This window comes from Apodemus sylvaticus, chromosome 12, assembly GCF_947179515.1.
Source record: "Apodemus sylvaticus chromosome 12, mApoSyl1.1, whole genome shotgun sequence".
NCBI lineage: Eukaryota > Metazoa > Chordata > Mammalia > Rodentia > Muridae > Apodemus > Apodemus sylvaticus.
In genome coordinates, this window is record NC_067483.1 from 96026308 (window position 1) to 96042282 (window position 15975).

The 15975-nt window shown below is 40.2% G+C and overlaps 1 protein-coding gene across 1 annotated transcript in view; it reads left to right on the forward strand.

The window, feature by feature from the left end:
• Ush2a (usherin) overlaps nt 1-15975 on the forward strand; it is a 723091-nt gene that overhangs the window by 211094 nt on the left and 496022 nt on the right. The window contains exon 19 of the mRNA XM_052200359.1: nt 4668-4812. Coding sequence (XP_052056319.1) covers nt 4668-4812 — 145 coding nt within the window. The remainder of the gene's footprint in view (nt 1-4667; nt 4813-15975) is intronic.

Genomic DNA, 15975 nt, shown 5'->3' on the forward strand with positions numbered 1-15975 from the left:
TTTCTAACATGCTGAACTAAAGTGGTTATAATTTTATTTCATGAGACCTGCTGTTTCCACTTAGTCTTAAATATTTTTTAAGAAGCCCTTTCAGCAGTTATATACTATATAAGATTATCTGAAAATATTATTTGAACACATAATAGCACATTTAACCACTCCACAATCTGTCAGCATTTCTACTATATCCACTTGGATGTCGAAGTGACATTGACAAGACCATGTCCTGTGCATGCTTCGTCTTCACTTCTTTTGGGAAAAGTCACGGGGACCCAAATCTGGCACTGTAACAGGAATCATGACAGCTGGGGTGCAAATGGGACCCTGTTGGTAAAGTGCTTGCTTAGCATGGATTAATCTCTGACCTTGACTCCCAGTACTGTGTAAAACTAGGCATGGTAACACAGGTCTGTAACCCAAGCACTTGAAAAGCAAAGGTCATTCAAGGTCATCCTGAACTACCTAGTGAGTTTACAGCTAGCTTAGGCTACATGAGACTCTGTGTCAACATTTATATATGAATATATAATTCGTATGAATTCTATGAACACAGTATTTGCTCAAGGCTCTGGATGTGTGGTCACATTGTGTCTTGTGGTAGCATCTTCTCCAGGGATGAGAATACAAAATGTCAACAGTTATAAATGCCTTACCTTATCCAGGTTCTATCTCCTTGGATACAGAGGATTCTAGAACATGAGAGGATCTTATTCTCTCCAGCTAGAGATGAGGGGATATGCCTTTCTAGCCTGTTTTCTAGGCAGGATCATAGGCAAAGAGAGAAGACAGTGATGTCAGCTACACATGACACCCTGTGCTCTTGCTGTTCACTTCTACTTCCAAGGGCCATATCCTTTTATGAACATTAATATGAGATTTAAAAAAAAATCTCAGTGCTTTCCTTCAATCTGTGTGATCTGCATTTTCCAAACTTCCCACTCTCTGATCTGATCTGGTTTCATGTCCCTGACCAGAGAGGCCAAGTTTGTTCACATAGCCTACACTTGGTTTATCCTGAGATACTTCTCTTTCACATAAAGTAGGTCAAAAAAAAAAAAAAAAGCCACAAGTTCTGAAGGTCTGGCCTCTGAGGCTATTTGTCTTCACTGTGGTGTTTGAGAAGCACCATGTGGGGGCACCAGCAGCCCCCAGCCTAACTCCCCAGCCTAACCTTGGAGCTACTTTCTAAGACAATCCGCTGCCTGTGTTCTCAGCTTGGTGCCCTCCTTTCTCTGAGTTTTAGAGAGAATCCCCATGGTCTGCATGGCATTCTTTGGGCTGGACTCAAATCTTAGATTGCCATTTTCATCACAAGATGCATTTCGTTTGAGTCCGTCTGACCTTAAGACTTGACATACCTGAGAAGTAAAGCAGCCAATGAGAAGAGACTCCACCTACACTGTGATCTGCCTTTCTGTTAGAATTGCTGTTGTAGGCCCAGGATCTGACTGAGAGTGTCTCACGAATAGCTCAGGATGTCTAGCTTTTCCATTCACTTCTGTGCCTTTGCTCTGCATACTGTCTGACATGTAGTTCTCTTACCATAAAGAATTTACAATATTTTCCCACTATTATGTGTGGCAGAGCCCAAACAGTTCACAAGCCAGCACTACAACCTGGACAGGGGAGCAGGGACAAGTCAAGTAGCAAAATGTCACACTGACACCACACTGGTTAGAACCACTGGTGACTATTCACCTTCAGATGGGAGTTTGTTCACCAGACATTGAGCTTCTTCTTGAAGAATTCAAGATAAAACCCATTTGGGAATGCAAGATTTAGTCACTTTTCTTTTGGTTTGAACTGGATGGATGTCTTAGATGTTATGCAAAATTTGACCTCCTAAAACTCAGCTGATGCTTCAAATCCCCTAATCATTACACAGTATAAATCTCCTACTCTCTGGAACACATCTGACTCAGACCCCCATACACTCATTTCCTGCTTATCTGATCCATTTAATATGACTTTATTGACATGGAGAATAATACTTTGAAGAAAGATTGCATGGTTTGTCTTAAATTGATGATGACCCTAAGATTGTCTTTCTTCAGTGTATAGATGACATTGGCAGTGGTCATCTGATTCCATAGTCCTAAAACTTAGTGCTTACTCTAAAGTTGTCTTAATGATTACTTAATCCAGCACTAGTGCAAGTTTGAAACTTGTCCCACTATAGCAAAGTTGTAGGCTGTCAAGAGTCCACCTACCTGTGTCTCCATTGCCAGCCAGCTGGTGTTGTCCAGTTCCACTATACCACTTTAATAACTTGACATCTCACTCCTACGAATCCAACTCCTGATGACTATCACAGTTATGTTTTCCCAGAGTATACCAGCTATGGAAGAAAAATGCAAATAGGAGAGATGGGGATTGCACTCAGAAACAATTGATAGTATAATGGGAAGAATAAGAATCTAAGGTGCAAAATCTCAGTGGCAAGGCCTCAGCTGATCCCCACAGAGTTCAGGAACCAGAATAAGCTCTGTACTTGCCACAAACAGGATAGAAATCCCAGGCCCTTTAAGTCCTGAGCTGTCTGTTTTCTGACACCACGATCAAAATCACCATACATTTGGTGGGTAACAGTGGCATGCATTGATCCTTGTGGATTTTAGAGGTCAACAAGACTCGGATGAGGCCTCTGGGGAGTCATGCTCCCTCCATGTACCCTAGAGGACTTCAGCACCGCTGCTTCTCCCAGCTTCCTCCCAGTGCTTGGTGACACTCAGCATATTGTACCAACATATCTTCCATTTTTGCCGCATCTTGCTCCACTACCCTTGTCTGTGGGTTTTTTCCTTTCCTCATAAAATGGTACCAGTTGTCAGATTAAAAGCTAACCCTAAATACAAGATGTGTTAATCCATTCCCTATACAAATGCCTCATTTCTAAAAGTAAAATTCTCAAGTTCTGGGTAGGCATGCATTTTTTGAGAGACCCTATTTAATTCAGTATGAATATATTTGTCTTTTTCCTGAGTTGTGTTAGTGGAGAGAATATATATACACACAACACAGATGTCTATTATTGGGCGAGACAAAAAGGCAATAAGATACTCCTCCATCTGCATATATGACTTTTTCAATGATCTCGTGATAAAAACAGTATGTAGTATAGTAACATGTTTTTCAGCTTACACAGCCTCCTTTACAAATAATCTATAATGTTGTTGTTTAGGTAAATTCATAAATAGGACTGGTGTTCTGTCTTTGATCCTTATATTCCATATTTATAGTTGGCATTTTGGCTCACAGTTGTGTTTTAGCGATTTTTTTTTATTCTTAGAATGTATAAGCTTGAAGCCAATACTTAGGTAAATATCCCCAGTATATTATGTTTTACTTCTGTAGGGAAAATGCCTCAGACTAAACTTTGTTACTAAACTCTGTGGGCATCTTCACCTATGTTTTTTTTTTTCATGTATCATTTTATATGAATGTCAAACTGAAGGACTATATCAGTGACGACATAATCTCAGGATAGAGACAGGTCATGGTAAACACAAGCCACAGGGCTGTGACTGATGTGATTCAGTAGACTTGTACCACCTTTTATAATTCTAAAGACCATACCCCAGTGAAAAGGAAATACTGTAACAAATAAATCAACACCATACTTATTTTTATCATTACCAAGTCTTCTGTACTGTACACAGCTGTATGACCTACAGTATTGTAGCCTTGATGATACCATTGATTTATATTCACAGTACCATAAACATTTGACTACTTGCGTTAAGCCATTAAATAACTATGGCCTCCTTAAGTACTATAAACATTCAGCATGCATGATTGTAAAGGGTCACACACAATCACATATGTAGTCTGCTCCACAGTTGACTAAACAAACCACCAGAACACAGTCCATGACTTCATGTCAGTAGCCCTAAGAAAAATGATTTATATTCATGATTCTATTTCTGTTATAGTCCCCCAAATACAGTTTGTATCCTTAGTCTGAGTAAGTTTGCATAGTTGTTTGTGATTGGTCCTAGTCATAATAATAGGATGAATTCTGTTTTGGCTATTTAACTATTTGTTTATATTGTCCCTCCCAATCTCCTTTATTCAAACTTTCTACTGCCATTTGAAACTGTATAATGATAACAGTATTTCAAAAAATATGTAACTATCAATCTAACTGCATGTATTTATTTGGATAAGAAGTGTGAGGTTTGGCCTAGAGGGATAGTCACACAGCATCTCTTCTTTTCCCTTTCTACTGTAAGATTTTAAAGCAAGAGATAGATAGGTCAATTTAGTACCATGTCATTGTCCAATGCCCTGCCGCCAAGTAGCATGTGGCATCCCCAGCCTGTGCTACTGTTGGCTTGGTTTGGACTTTTTCACGGTAAGTATGCCAATGTCACCATCTTTATCTCTACCATTGGTGACAATAACCATACATCCATGCTGCTTTACGAGGCTATAACTCCGTCTTCTCATTTAGCCATTCAGGAACTGCATTATTACCCCATAAAGCAGTGTGATTGTGCAATCATCAATTAAACCTCAGCTTGTTGAGACATTTTTTTTTGAAAATCTCTTTCTCATATAGGAGTTGGCAATAATTCCCTCTGTTTGAATTTTGATTTTGAATGCCAAGATTATATGCTGTGCACTGATTGTTATCTGATTACTATTACTGTTATTTTGCCTTGAAGCTGGTGCATTTTGCTAAGTCCCACAAGCAGTCTTACACCGTAAATGGACTCAAGCCTTATAGGATCTACAGTTTTACTGTCTCCTTCTGCACTTCAGTGGGCTGTGTAACCAGTGCTTTGGGATCAGGACAAACCCTAGCAGCAGGTATGTATGTTCTAGTGAATGTGAAGAAATATATTCACATTGAAAATAAATACCTACAGGTCTGCTGTACTTTGGATTTCATATATGTCTTTGCTGTCCTCTGCTGCTTTCCTAGCAATCCTGAATGTAGTCTATCTTGAGGTTTTTAAATAAACTACAAACTACAAAACTACCAACATTAGCCAAGAGTTATGGGCACATCAGAAGAGCCTTGGATTAGATACAGAAAGAGAATGGTTCCTGTGCTCAGTGTCTACCTAGGGCCTCCGAATTTCCTGCCATTGTAAGAGGCACTTAGGATCAATCCTATGAGGTCACAGGACATTTCTTCTTTAAATCATAACTTCTCTTTTTGTGTTGGATCTATTGACTCCTGTCCCATGAGATTCGCTGGCAATTCTAAGTTGCCTGCCACTAGTTGTTTCCTCTGTCTGATAGGCAATTGCTTACATATTATTTTATTCATAGTTAACAGTAATCCCCTAAGTCTACACAATGAAATAGAAGACTTGTTAAATCTTATAATGTGGTTTATGCCATTTTTGTTTGCGTTACTAAGAGCCAGCTAGATTTACACAGAGCTGAACATACGCATCACTACCATCTCTGCTCTCCACCAGCAGCATTTAGAATAGTCTCATTTGCCAGTGTTTCTGTAAGCTATTCTCCAAGCTTAGATTCGCTTTATGGGCATGCCTGCATGTGCAGAGGTTAGGGGATTCCCAGACAAATTATAGGTATTGTATGAACATATGTTTAATTGTCATCCTACTGTCTGTACTTCTAATTCTAGTGTTTCTATCCCCAGTTCAGGGAAAAATAATTCAGTTCAAATTACGTCACACAATTACTATTGCTTGTTACATCATGTTCCAATTGATGCGAAGGACATACAAATTCCATGATAGCGTGGTTTATTACCTTAGTGACTGACTTATTTATGTACTGATATGTTTAATCTATAAGGAGTTCAGATGTGTAAGTACATTTAAGGAGTACCCAGTCAGTGTATTATATCATATGGAGTCTATTCTTTTCCTATAAGCCTATTTATTTTTATGAATGCCATGATGCCATGATTCAAAGGTAATAAATTTGAATAAGAGGGATGGATTCTATCTACTTTACACAAAAAATGATGCAATTTGGGACAAAATTTGAAACGACATTCAACCTCACAGCTTCAAGAAAATATGAGAGAGATTAAACACAAGCTGAAGATTGAGTGTTGGGTGGAGAACCCTAGCAATAAAGCTAGTCTCGGAGAGACCCCAGCCTCCCAGGAAGCAAAGCTTTGCAAGTCATCCAGTACTGTTGGATACCCAATGCAACTGAATTCATAGTAACATCTCCCATGTGTTTGTCTAATCTGTATCAGGTTCAATTCCCAGCACCTACATGGCCACCCACAACTATCTTCAACTTCAGTTCTAGAGCATCCAGTGCTTTCTTCTTGCATCCATGGGCAATAGACACACAACTGGTACACAAACATATGTGCAGGCAAAACAACCTTACATATAAATTAAGATAAAATAAATAAAAATTAAAGCAAAATAAAATTTAAAAATGTGTGTCCAAATTATAGTTTTCCAATTTGTCATTTGCAGCATAAAGCCACTTATGTGCCCCAAGCACATAATTAATACATTATCTTGTAATTTCTCCAATTAGAAAGCAGCCATTGAATGTTCAAGGGTCTGTGGGAATCCTAAAGACAATGTACATGGTGTTTAGTTGAAGGAATTATCATATGGTAGAATGGTTGGCAAGACGATATGTGCTAGGACTCTCAGCAGAAAAGAAGTCATAGGGACAGAGCAGAGGATGCATGGCTTTGAGTTTGAAGGTTAGACCATCACTTCCCTAGATGCTACTGTACATTGATTTGGTTAATTGATAAATACATTCCTACCTATTTACTGAGCATTTGAAATGTACTTGTCACCATATTAGAGGTTGGCACTGTTCTAGATATTGCTATGATGAAAGCTGTGGTTTACAAAGACCTCTCTGGCAATACCTTCTGAAGGAATATGCAGAAATTCTCAGTCTTTCTCAGTGGGGACTAAGGGACTCTGTCCAATGAGTAGCCATGAAGATTGACAGATAAAATGGATAGTATTATAGGGAAACTATCCACAGGTTCAGAAGAGGGAAAAACTGAAGATGACAGTAATATTTGAGTAGAGAGTGGTGTTTCTGTTCAATGAAATTGGAAAGATGAACAGATGGGAAAACAAACCCATGTGTTTATGTTTAATCGCTTGATGTAGCCATGGCAGGTACAGGCAGCTAGAAATAGAGCATACAAATCTGATGGTTAAAATGTTGCTGATTTTATAATCACCTATAGAGAGATGGAGAGAGCTACAGTGCAAACGAATCAACGAGGCAGAGAAGATGCAGTCATACAAGCTGAAGGGAAATATCTGGGCAAGTGCATGTGTGCAGGGACACCGTGAGAGAGAAGCAAGGAAACAGGGAGATCAGAGAAGGATTCCCATCTGGAAGGTTCTGAAAGGGGCTTGTTACCTTTAACGCCATATACTATCCAGAGAGCAGGAGAGGCATGCATAAAGATGGTGGGCGAGTGTCCCTGCAACGTCCTGAGCTGGAGCTGGGTATAAAGGACTGAGCAGTGGAAGACAATGTCTTAAGAAAATTTAGTGGTGGTTCTTTGAAGTTTTGATAAACATTTCAATTTCCCCAGTTTCTACTTAAACCATTACATTAGCTTCTGTTCCTGGGGGAAATCTTTTCTATTCTGATGGATAAATTGTTCCAGTGGCTTTTCAGAAAATAAAGAGAGCTTAGTATTAGCTACCAGTATCTGCTGTCAAGAATGTGAATTCTCCTTTGCCAATAAAAGTAATGTACGTGATGACAGTGGGAAGATATTTTTGTCATGTTTGTTTCAGGGTAAAATGCACCCTTTGCAGGTAGATTCAGATCAGTGAGAAGAAAAAATAGTTTTGATTTGCCTGCAAGCAAAGCTCAGTAGTTTAACTACTGTGCTCTTCGTGTCTCTAATTTCCAGTCGGTGCTTATGTTTTTTTCCCTATACATACCTTAAAATTAAACATCCAAATAAGACTCATAGGCTAGACATCATAAAAATAAGCAATACCAAAATTTGACTTTTGTGTAGTCAAGCCTGTATTGGAAGGAATGAAAGTTGACCATGAACTGCATGAGTCTCTCTGCTCTCCTACTCCTGTGAACTGTGGGGTGACAGAATGCAGGTCTGCAACCCAGTTAGCTGTTGCTTCTGAGTACAGGGCTGGAAGCCTGCCGTTTCATAGCATTGCAGTAGAAAGTCACAAGTCAAAATAGGCATTTAGCCTCATAGAAGTGAGGGATCACAACAGTGGCTTCTCTTCATTAAAAGAAAACTGGAATACCCAAAACATAATCCACACATCAAATGAGGTACAAGAAGAAAGGAGGAGTGGCCCCTGGTTCTGGAAAGACTCAGTGAAACAGTATTCGGCAAAACCAGAACGAGGAAGTGGGAAGGGGTGGGTGGGAGGACAGGGGAAGAGAAGGGGGCTTACAGGACTTTCAGGGAGTGGGGGGCTAGAAAAGGGGAAATCATTTGAAATGTAAATAAATTATATTGAATAAAAAAAGTAAAAAAAAAAACATCTGCTATTACTTTTTAAAAAAAGATAATTGTGAAGTTTTATCAGGCCATTTCATGGAAAAACTTGAGAAGCAAGTGATTTGCTTTAAATATTTCAGGTGCATTGATAGAACGGGTGTGCTTTGCCATCTGGGTTTGGTGCCTGCATTGTTCTGAACAGATCCAAGATATAGGGTCTCCAAGGATCTATTGGGAAAGCTTGACTTAATGGCTGCGGGATCATTTCTGGTTGTCTTGGAAGTTCCCAGATGGGTTGGGCCTTCTTCAAATCCATGCTACACATCTACAAAACTTTACCCTTTTCATTGAGGAAACTTGTGAATTTCCTCATATCTTTCCCACAGTCTGTCAGGCTTAAATCTTCTTCTGGGAGACCTATTTCTAAAGGAATACTATGCTATTTTCTTTACCTGTCACTGGCTTCCAGACTAGAAGCTGAGAAGTACCCATCTTTTAAGCAAGTAGCTAGAGGTGTATTAAGTTGTCTTTCTGAACCTAACGTAGAGTGTAGAGTGTAGATCTCCTTTCTCCTGGGTTGGAAACTCGGCTTGTTTAAATGCAGGGGACATAAGTCTTTTCATTGTGAATAGAACCCAGAGTGATTAAACAAGCACTCTTAATATGTTAATTTATACTTTTAATTACAACAATCTTGTCTATATAGTCATTAGTGAATACTAATATAAATATTTTTCCACCTCTTTATTCCTGGAGTGTAAGGCAATCATCCAGCTCTTTCTGTGAGGTTGCCGGTTTCCGTCTCATAATTCCATCTTTGTTCCTAGTTATGAATGCATTTTGTTCCTTCCTGTCTTGAATAATCCTTCATTAAGCTAGTCGCTTTCTGCTCCATGCTAAAAAGGAAAAATTATCATGCAAATGTGGCAGGCCATATTAAAAAGCACATCGCCTGACACTTTTTGTCGCTGTCCTTCAATTAGTTTCCCTCCTTTGAATTTAATTCCATTTGTTGTTAAAAAACTACTGACTTGATGTACAGACTTGTGAATCCGAGGCTGCTGCCAAGAAAGTGAGGGGGAAAAAAATCAAAGGCCCTTGGAAGATCTGCAGAGCAGAAATGAATTCGCTTCACCTTTTGACAAGAACACTTGAACAGCCCCGGAGTCCTCTGATGATTCGACCTGGCTAATTATCCAATTATTTATTTCAAAAGCAAAGAAGGTCGTTCTACAGAGACAGTGGTGTAAAGCGGCCTGAGAAATTTGGGAGCAGCAGATGACTTAAGACCCATCCAAGATAAAGAGTATCTGTGCAGAAACTTGGCTTCCCTCCTGTGCGCCATCCATGGGCACTCCCCTGCCTCTCAGGAAGGAGACCCTGACACATGGACACTTTCTGTCCGTTTCCCCTCTCCGTGGGGATTACTTTTGCACTTGCAAAAACCATGCCAAATTGCCAGGGCTCTTAAGCAATATTTAAGTTGTATTCCTCTTGATTAAAAGCTTTTGGTTCAAAGCAATACTTTTTAATTGCCTAATGATATAAGTCAGTTCTTAGGGAAAAAAAAAACCTGCACATTTAGGAGTTCATTTGCGATATAACTGAAAAATTCATTGCTTGGCAGTAAAACAATTTACTGTTAATTACAAGGAGAAGAATTTGCTGTAGCATGCTCACAGATTGCCATGAATCACGCAGCTCTCCTAGAGATTTATAACAGATGTGTAAATGGGATGAATTAGCAGGGTTTAATAACAGAGGCACAAATCATGCAGACTTCAAGGAGCTTTAATTGATATACTGGAATGTGACGGGCATGAATCACTCAGCCATTCAACAGCATTGGAACATATGGTCAGCTCAATATGCTGCATCTTAAATCGGTTGGTGAGTCGTCGCTCGTCCCATATGGTGGGAGCAATATATTTTTTCGTGATTAAAAAAAAAATAACATCCTTTTGTTTTTTTTAAAGAAATATGGTTGCAAGGCATGTTTGTTATCGACCGGGCATCTGAAAGCCAAGCTAACCGGGCGTGGCGTGTGTTTTCTTTGTTTTTGTTGTGATTATTTTTAAATGAGGCAGGTTCCCCAAATAAACGAGGGGCATTGTGTAATGTTAGACCACTAGAGGTGTGACGAGAAAGGACTCCATGGGGTTGGCACATCTGACCCCCAGCACAAGTGAAGGGAAGGAATGCTTAGAGAAGCTGAGAGTGTCGGCAAAGCCCTGCAGATGGGGTCAACAATGGGAAGGTGGCGTCTCTTTAGACGGAAGGAGAGGACTGTCCAGCTTGCATCTAGCATGGCGAAATCTTTATTTAGCAAGGTTAAGAGAGAAGGTAGTTTAGATAATAATAATAATAATAATTAATAATAATAACAATAATATTGTGGCCCCTGATGGAAAAATCACATGGGTCACTCTTTTGCTTCTTAATTATATATTGCCTTTCTTAGGAACATTAAAGACAGTCTTCATATGTGGTGGAGCGAACGCCATGGCCCTCATGTGGAGCCAGGTATCCAGGCTGACACCTGACCAGGACTGTGCAAACATGCTTTCAACGTAACTGGGTCCTGGCAGCTTTCAGAAAGGCTTTTGCAGCATTAGTAAATGTGTCAGACTTGAAAAAGGAATATTGCAGCCTTAGTCTGTGCTGCCAGGGTTTAATGTCAACAATTAAAATTTATTTTGATCCTTACCTAGTGTTTATTACTGTTTGTATACACAACAGACCTTACTAATACAGAGATGCACTATTAGACAGAAATGCCATCTGTTCCCAGAGAAATGCTGGCATCTGTCTTCGATGCTAAAACTAAAATGATATTATTTCTAACACAACCAAATTAACTGCTTTTTTTCTCACTGACTCCTCTTCGGAGGGCTGCAGATGTACCTGAGGAAACGACTGGCTGGTGCGAAGTGCGGTGACCTCAGGGGCCAGGGCTGCTCTGGATAGTGACTTTTATCAGGCTTCCTGGTGGCCTTGTGGGCACGCAGAAAGGCCATGCAGAAATCACCTTTACAAAAGAGAACCTTGACTCTGCTGGGTTCTCTGTCTGTACCTTCTGCAGATCACTAAAGTAACGACTGAAATATGTAAAACTGGATGGAATTAGAGAGGCTCCAGGGCCCCCTGAAATTTTGACAGATGCACCCTCAAAAATAAATAAATAAAACCAAACTTCAAGGGAAAAAATTGTACAGGCAAAAATGCTAGTGAACAGTCTCCATTGGTCCCACAGTGACCCCTTTAGGAAAATACAAACTCTCTTCTCTGCTAGGCTATTAATTTTTTCTCCCTCAGTGGCATATATAAAAGATTTATATGCAGCACCCCTCCTCTTTTATTTTTGGGAGGCCTAAGTATCTTATTAAGAAAAGGTCTCTCACTGTTCAAAGTTAAAGATTTCTGAGCACCAAGGACACCGGTAACACCCGTACAGATGTGAGAGCTGGGACCCTTTCTGAGATGGGCCGCTTGGATTCCATATATCACACAATAATAAATTGTGTCACACCCATGTTTAATGCGTGTACACAGCGCATTAACTGTAACTACAGTACATTTATTTGTGCTGGAGGAGACTTGAAAATGATTAAAAAATCAATACAGTGCTGTCAGACAGGCAAGCGTTACGATACGTTTAAGATACTAATTGCAAAGGCCCCATAAAAGCTTCAAGTTTGTGTACCAAGGATGCCATAAGTACAGCCAGAGCAGCTACCTCTTACATTAATGCTGGACTTCAGGGAATGGCCTTGGTGCCTGTCACCTTAGGTACACTGTGTGTAGTTCAAAAATAATGGTTCCTCTTCTCTTCAGCCCTGGGCTGTGCTCATTATGGACAATTGATCTACCATCACTTGAAAGACAGTGGTGGCAATGTCCAGGAACCAAGTTCATCTGAGGTCTTGCAAGTTGTGATTTGTAGTCTTTCTCCTGTGACATGGCGCACATAAAAAAAATGATACGGTATGTGACATCCAGGGTAAAGAAATGAAGGCTGGAGGCTGAAAGGGAAATGCTGGGGGCTGTGGTTAGCCTCCCTGAAGTCTCATATGTCAGCCCACTTGCTACTTTTCTAGTTGAGAATCACTCTTTGGTTCATCTCAAATCAACCATGTCTCTCAGTGAAGACCTAACTAAGGAAAAGAGAGAGCAGATGATGGATAAGAACTTTCCCAGCGCGCACACCCTCATGTGATGCTGACCAGCAGGCAGCAAGTAGAGAAATACATTTTATTGTCTAGAGTCTGATGAGAGTTGGTCAGGGAACAGCAGGGAGTGACATTCAGGTTCCTGTGGAAGCAGTTTTGCTCTTCTGTACCCTGGTTGCTGAACAGAGTTGCTGCCACCTGGGAACTCATGATCAGGTCCTGGTCTCAGAGCTCACGTGCAAATGTTCAGGCCTAGCAATGTTTGGAAAGTGACATTTCTTGACAATGGTTTTAGATCTTTGAGAAAAACGTCAAAATGATTTTTGTAACTTTATTTTTTTTCAATTCTTATTTTTAATGATGGTTCTTAAATATTTTAACCTCTCTTGTGGCCCACCACCTACCAGGGGAAGTAAAATATAAAGGATACAGAGGGAGTGGACCTGTTTAGGAATGGCTCTTTGGAACAACCCCCATCCATGTTGTCTGGAAATCAGCAGTTTAGTTCATCGGTCTTGAGCAGTGGCAGCTTGATCCATTCACAAACACTTCACAGGTATATCAGCAATCTAGTTTGGCAGAGTCAGAAGAGAAAACACGAATCAGCAGGGGTGGCACTATCCTAGCAGAGACAACCAGGCCTCAACCAAATCTGCACAAATCAGCAGGAGGGACCACAGCCAATAGGAACACCAGGAGAAGTTCTCAGCTGAGTGTCTCTTAGCAAAGTGAAGATCAGTGAAGACTCAAGAATAAATGTTACACAGCTAGCTCTATAAGCAAGCCTGGTTCAGCCTCAGTCACTATCCACAAAGTCCTTTTTATACTCCCTCCAAATAGCACATGTCCTCCATGAATCTTACCTCAGCACATGAGTCTGTCTTTGCTAACATCACTCTGTCAGTCAGCCCGAGTCTGCAGAAGGAACAAGAAACTGCAGCACACCACCGGAAGTATTTGGCTCATTTCTCTCTATGGAGTTCCAACAAATGGATCTCAACTACACAATATAAGGTGAACTAATACATGTGTGTCATTAGCAAAGTATCATGTGTCCTTTTATATGCATGCTTTCGCAGAACATCCTTTCTCCTGTGTTCTCTTCAGGAAAATGTTTCTTCACAAGTCTGCCTTGTTCTTTCTCTTGTGTCCACTTCAGGAAAGCACTCCTTCACATGTTTGCCCCAGCAAAACACCATTCAACACAACCGACTCTTAAGTTTCCACTTTAAATTTTCTTTTGACAAAATGCCTAAGGATATCCTATGTTAGTCTAAACCCTACAGACCGTGAGCCATGGAAACTCTGGTCATCTCTGGATGCCTGGACTCACAGCAGGAAACAGATACTTGGTCCCAGTGAAGAATTAATCTACATAGACTTCATACACAAGGTTTTGAAAACAAATGAAGAGATTTGATTCAAAACACCTGCGAGACTGTCTTGCTTAAGACTCCACACTCCATAAATTTTGCAAGTGTAAATTTATTCATTACAATATGCTGTTAATCAGATAATAAGGTAACAAATGCTGCATAAAGGGTGTAGATTAGCTGAGCATTTTAGAAGACTTTTTTTAATGTATCATTATTGGGGAGCTGAGGAGTTGACTCAGTGGATATGAGCAGTTACTGTGCAACTGCAGACCCTCAGGACCCACATGAAAGCCACATCTGGCTGCATGTGGGTGTGGTAAGCCCAGTCCTGGGAGTGGGGTAGGAATGAAAGAATTGCTGGGGCTTCTTGGACAGCTAGTCTAGCTAAGAGAGAGAGAGAGAGAGAGAGAGAGAGAGAGAGAGAGAGAGAGAGAGAGAGTTCTAGGATCAATGAGAGCGTCTATCTCAAGAGGATTAGGTAGACTGTTCATTGAGTTGTTGTTGATATATTGTGCTGAAAATTCTTCTTAAATTTTCATATGAGAAAACTCAAAAAAAATAAAGTTTGAATTTGAAAAATAAAGTTTGAATTTGTAGCATAGGAAATTAAGGTGAAATATCTTTAGATACCTAAAGTTGAATTCTTTGCTCAAAGTTATCTCAAAGTTTTCTGTACTATGATTACAAATTATTTTAAAACATATCTGTGTGTCTATAATCACTTTGTTTTGGCAATCTGACAAATCACCTTCCTTATTCTAAGCTCTCTCTCTCTCTCTCTCTCTCTCTCTCTCTCTGTGTGTGTGTGTGTGTGTATGTGTGTGTGTGTATCTGTCCAGTTTAATTGATAAACAGTTCCACCGAATTCCCTCACCTGCCTGTGAAAAGCATGGCTCACCCTGCAAGCAACTGTGACTGGCTTCTCTATGTGAAGTTATGACATGCTGGCTGGAAGTCTAGGCTTTCTCTTTTAAGCAGTAACATAAGCCATCAGCTCTCATCCAGCTCCTCCTCTGGAGGAGACTAACCAAAAGCATTCTAATTGCTTGGTAGAACAATTCTCTATGAATAGACTTGCTTGAACTTACCTGAACAGTTGTCACGGATTCTCCCCATAAACGTGACCTTGTCTCTGTTTGCCAGACTGAAGTCAAAGCTGAGCTCTCATCTTAGAAGGTATTGAAAAAGTAACTATAGAACGAATGTGATTCTTTTCATTTCCTTTTATTAATTTATTTGTATTTCTAATTAAGAAATGCTGTCAAGGTGGAAAGGGTTCTGAATAGCAACCTACTCATGATTTCACATTCTCTCCCATTTCCTTGGTAGAATTGCAATGAAGTCAAACACTGGAGGCTTTGAGAAGGAGGCTCTGAGCAGAGGATGCTGTTCACCCAATTCTGGAAAGTTAATGTCTATCTAAGCTTTGACTGTTTAGTGTAAATAGAATGGACATAGAAAAACTTTTTTCTCCTTTGAGAGAGTCCTATTTGATATCAGTTGAAGCAGGCTATATGGTATTTTTCAAATTAAAATGTTAGGTCCATGTGTTCTAATCTCTAGAAAATATTGTGTGGAATGCAGAAACTGTAACAACAGAAAGGCTCAAATACCATTTCTTATTTCCTTTTTCTCTTTTGCTTGTTAGTCAAGTAGAAGGGGCAGACACACGACAGTGACTTAGTAAAGCATTTGCCATGGAGGCACAAGGTCCTCTGTATTTTGGTCCTCAGAAGCCATAGTGCAGGGCATTATGGCGTGCCCCTCTAACTCTAGCAGCAGCAAAGAGAGACAAGAGTATTCCCGGGACTGACTGGCCAGCCAGTGTAGCCTAATTGATCTCTCCCTAGCTCCAGGCCTGTAAGATGTCCTGCCTCAAGGGAGGTTGGCAGAGCTCATGGGTGACATAATAGTATCTGTGAGTATCCTTTGGTACCCCCCCCACTGACACACATATGCACACATTTACACATGCGCATACATATACAGATACACATACATACACATTTACACA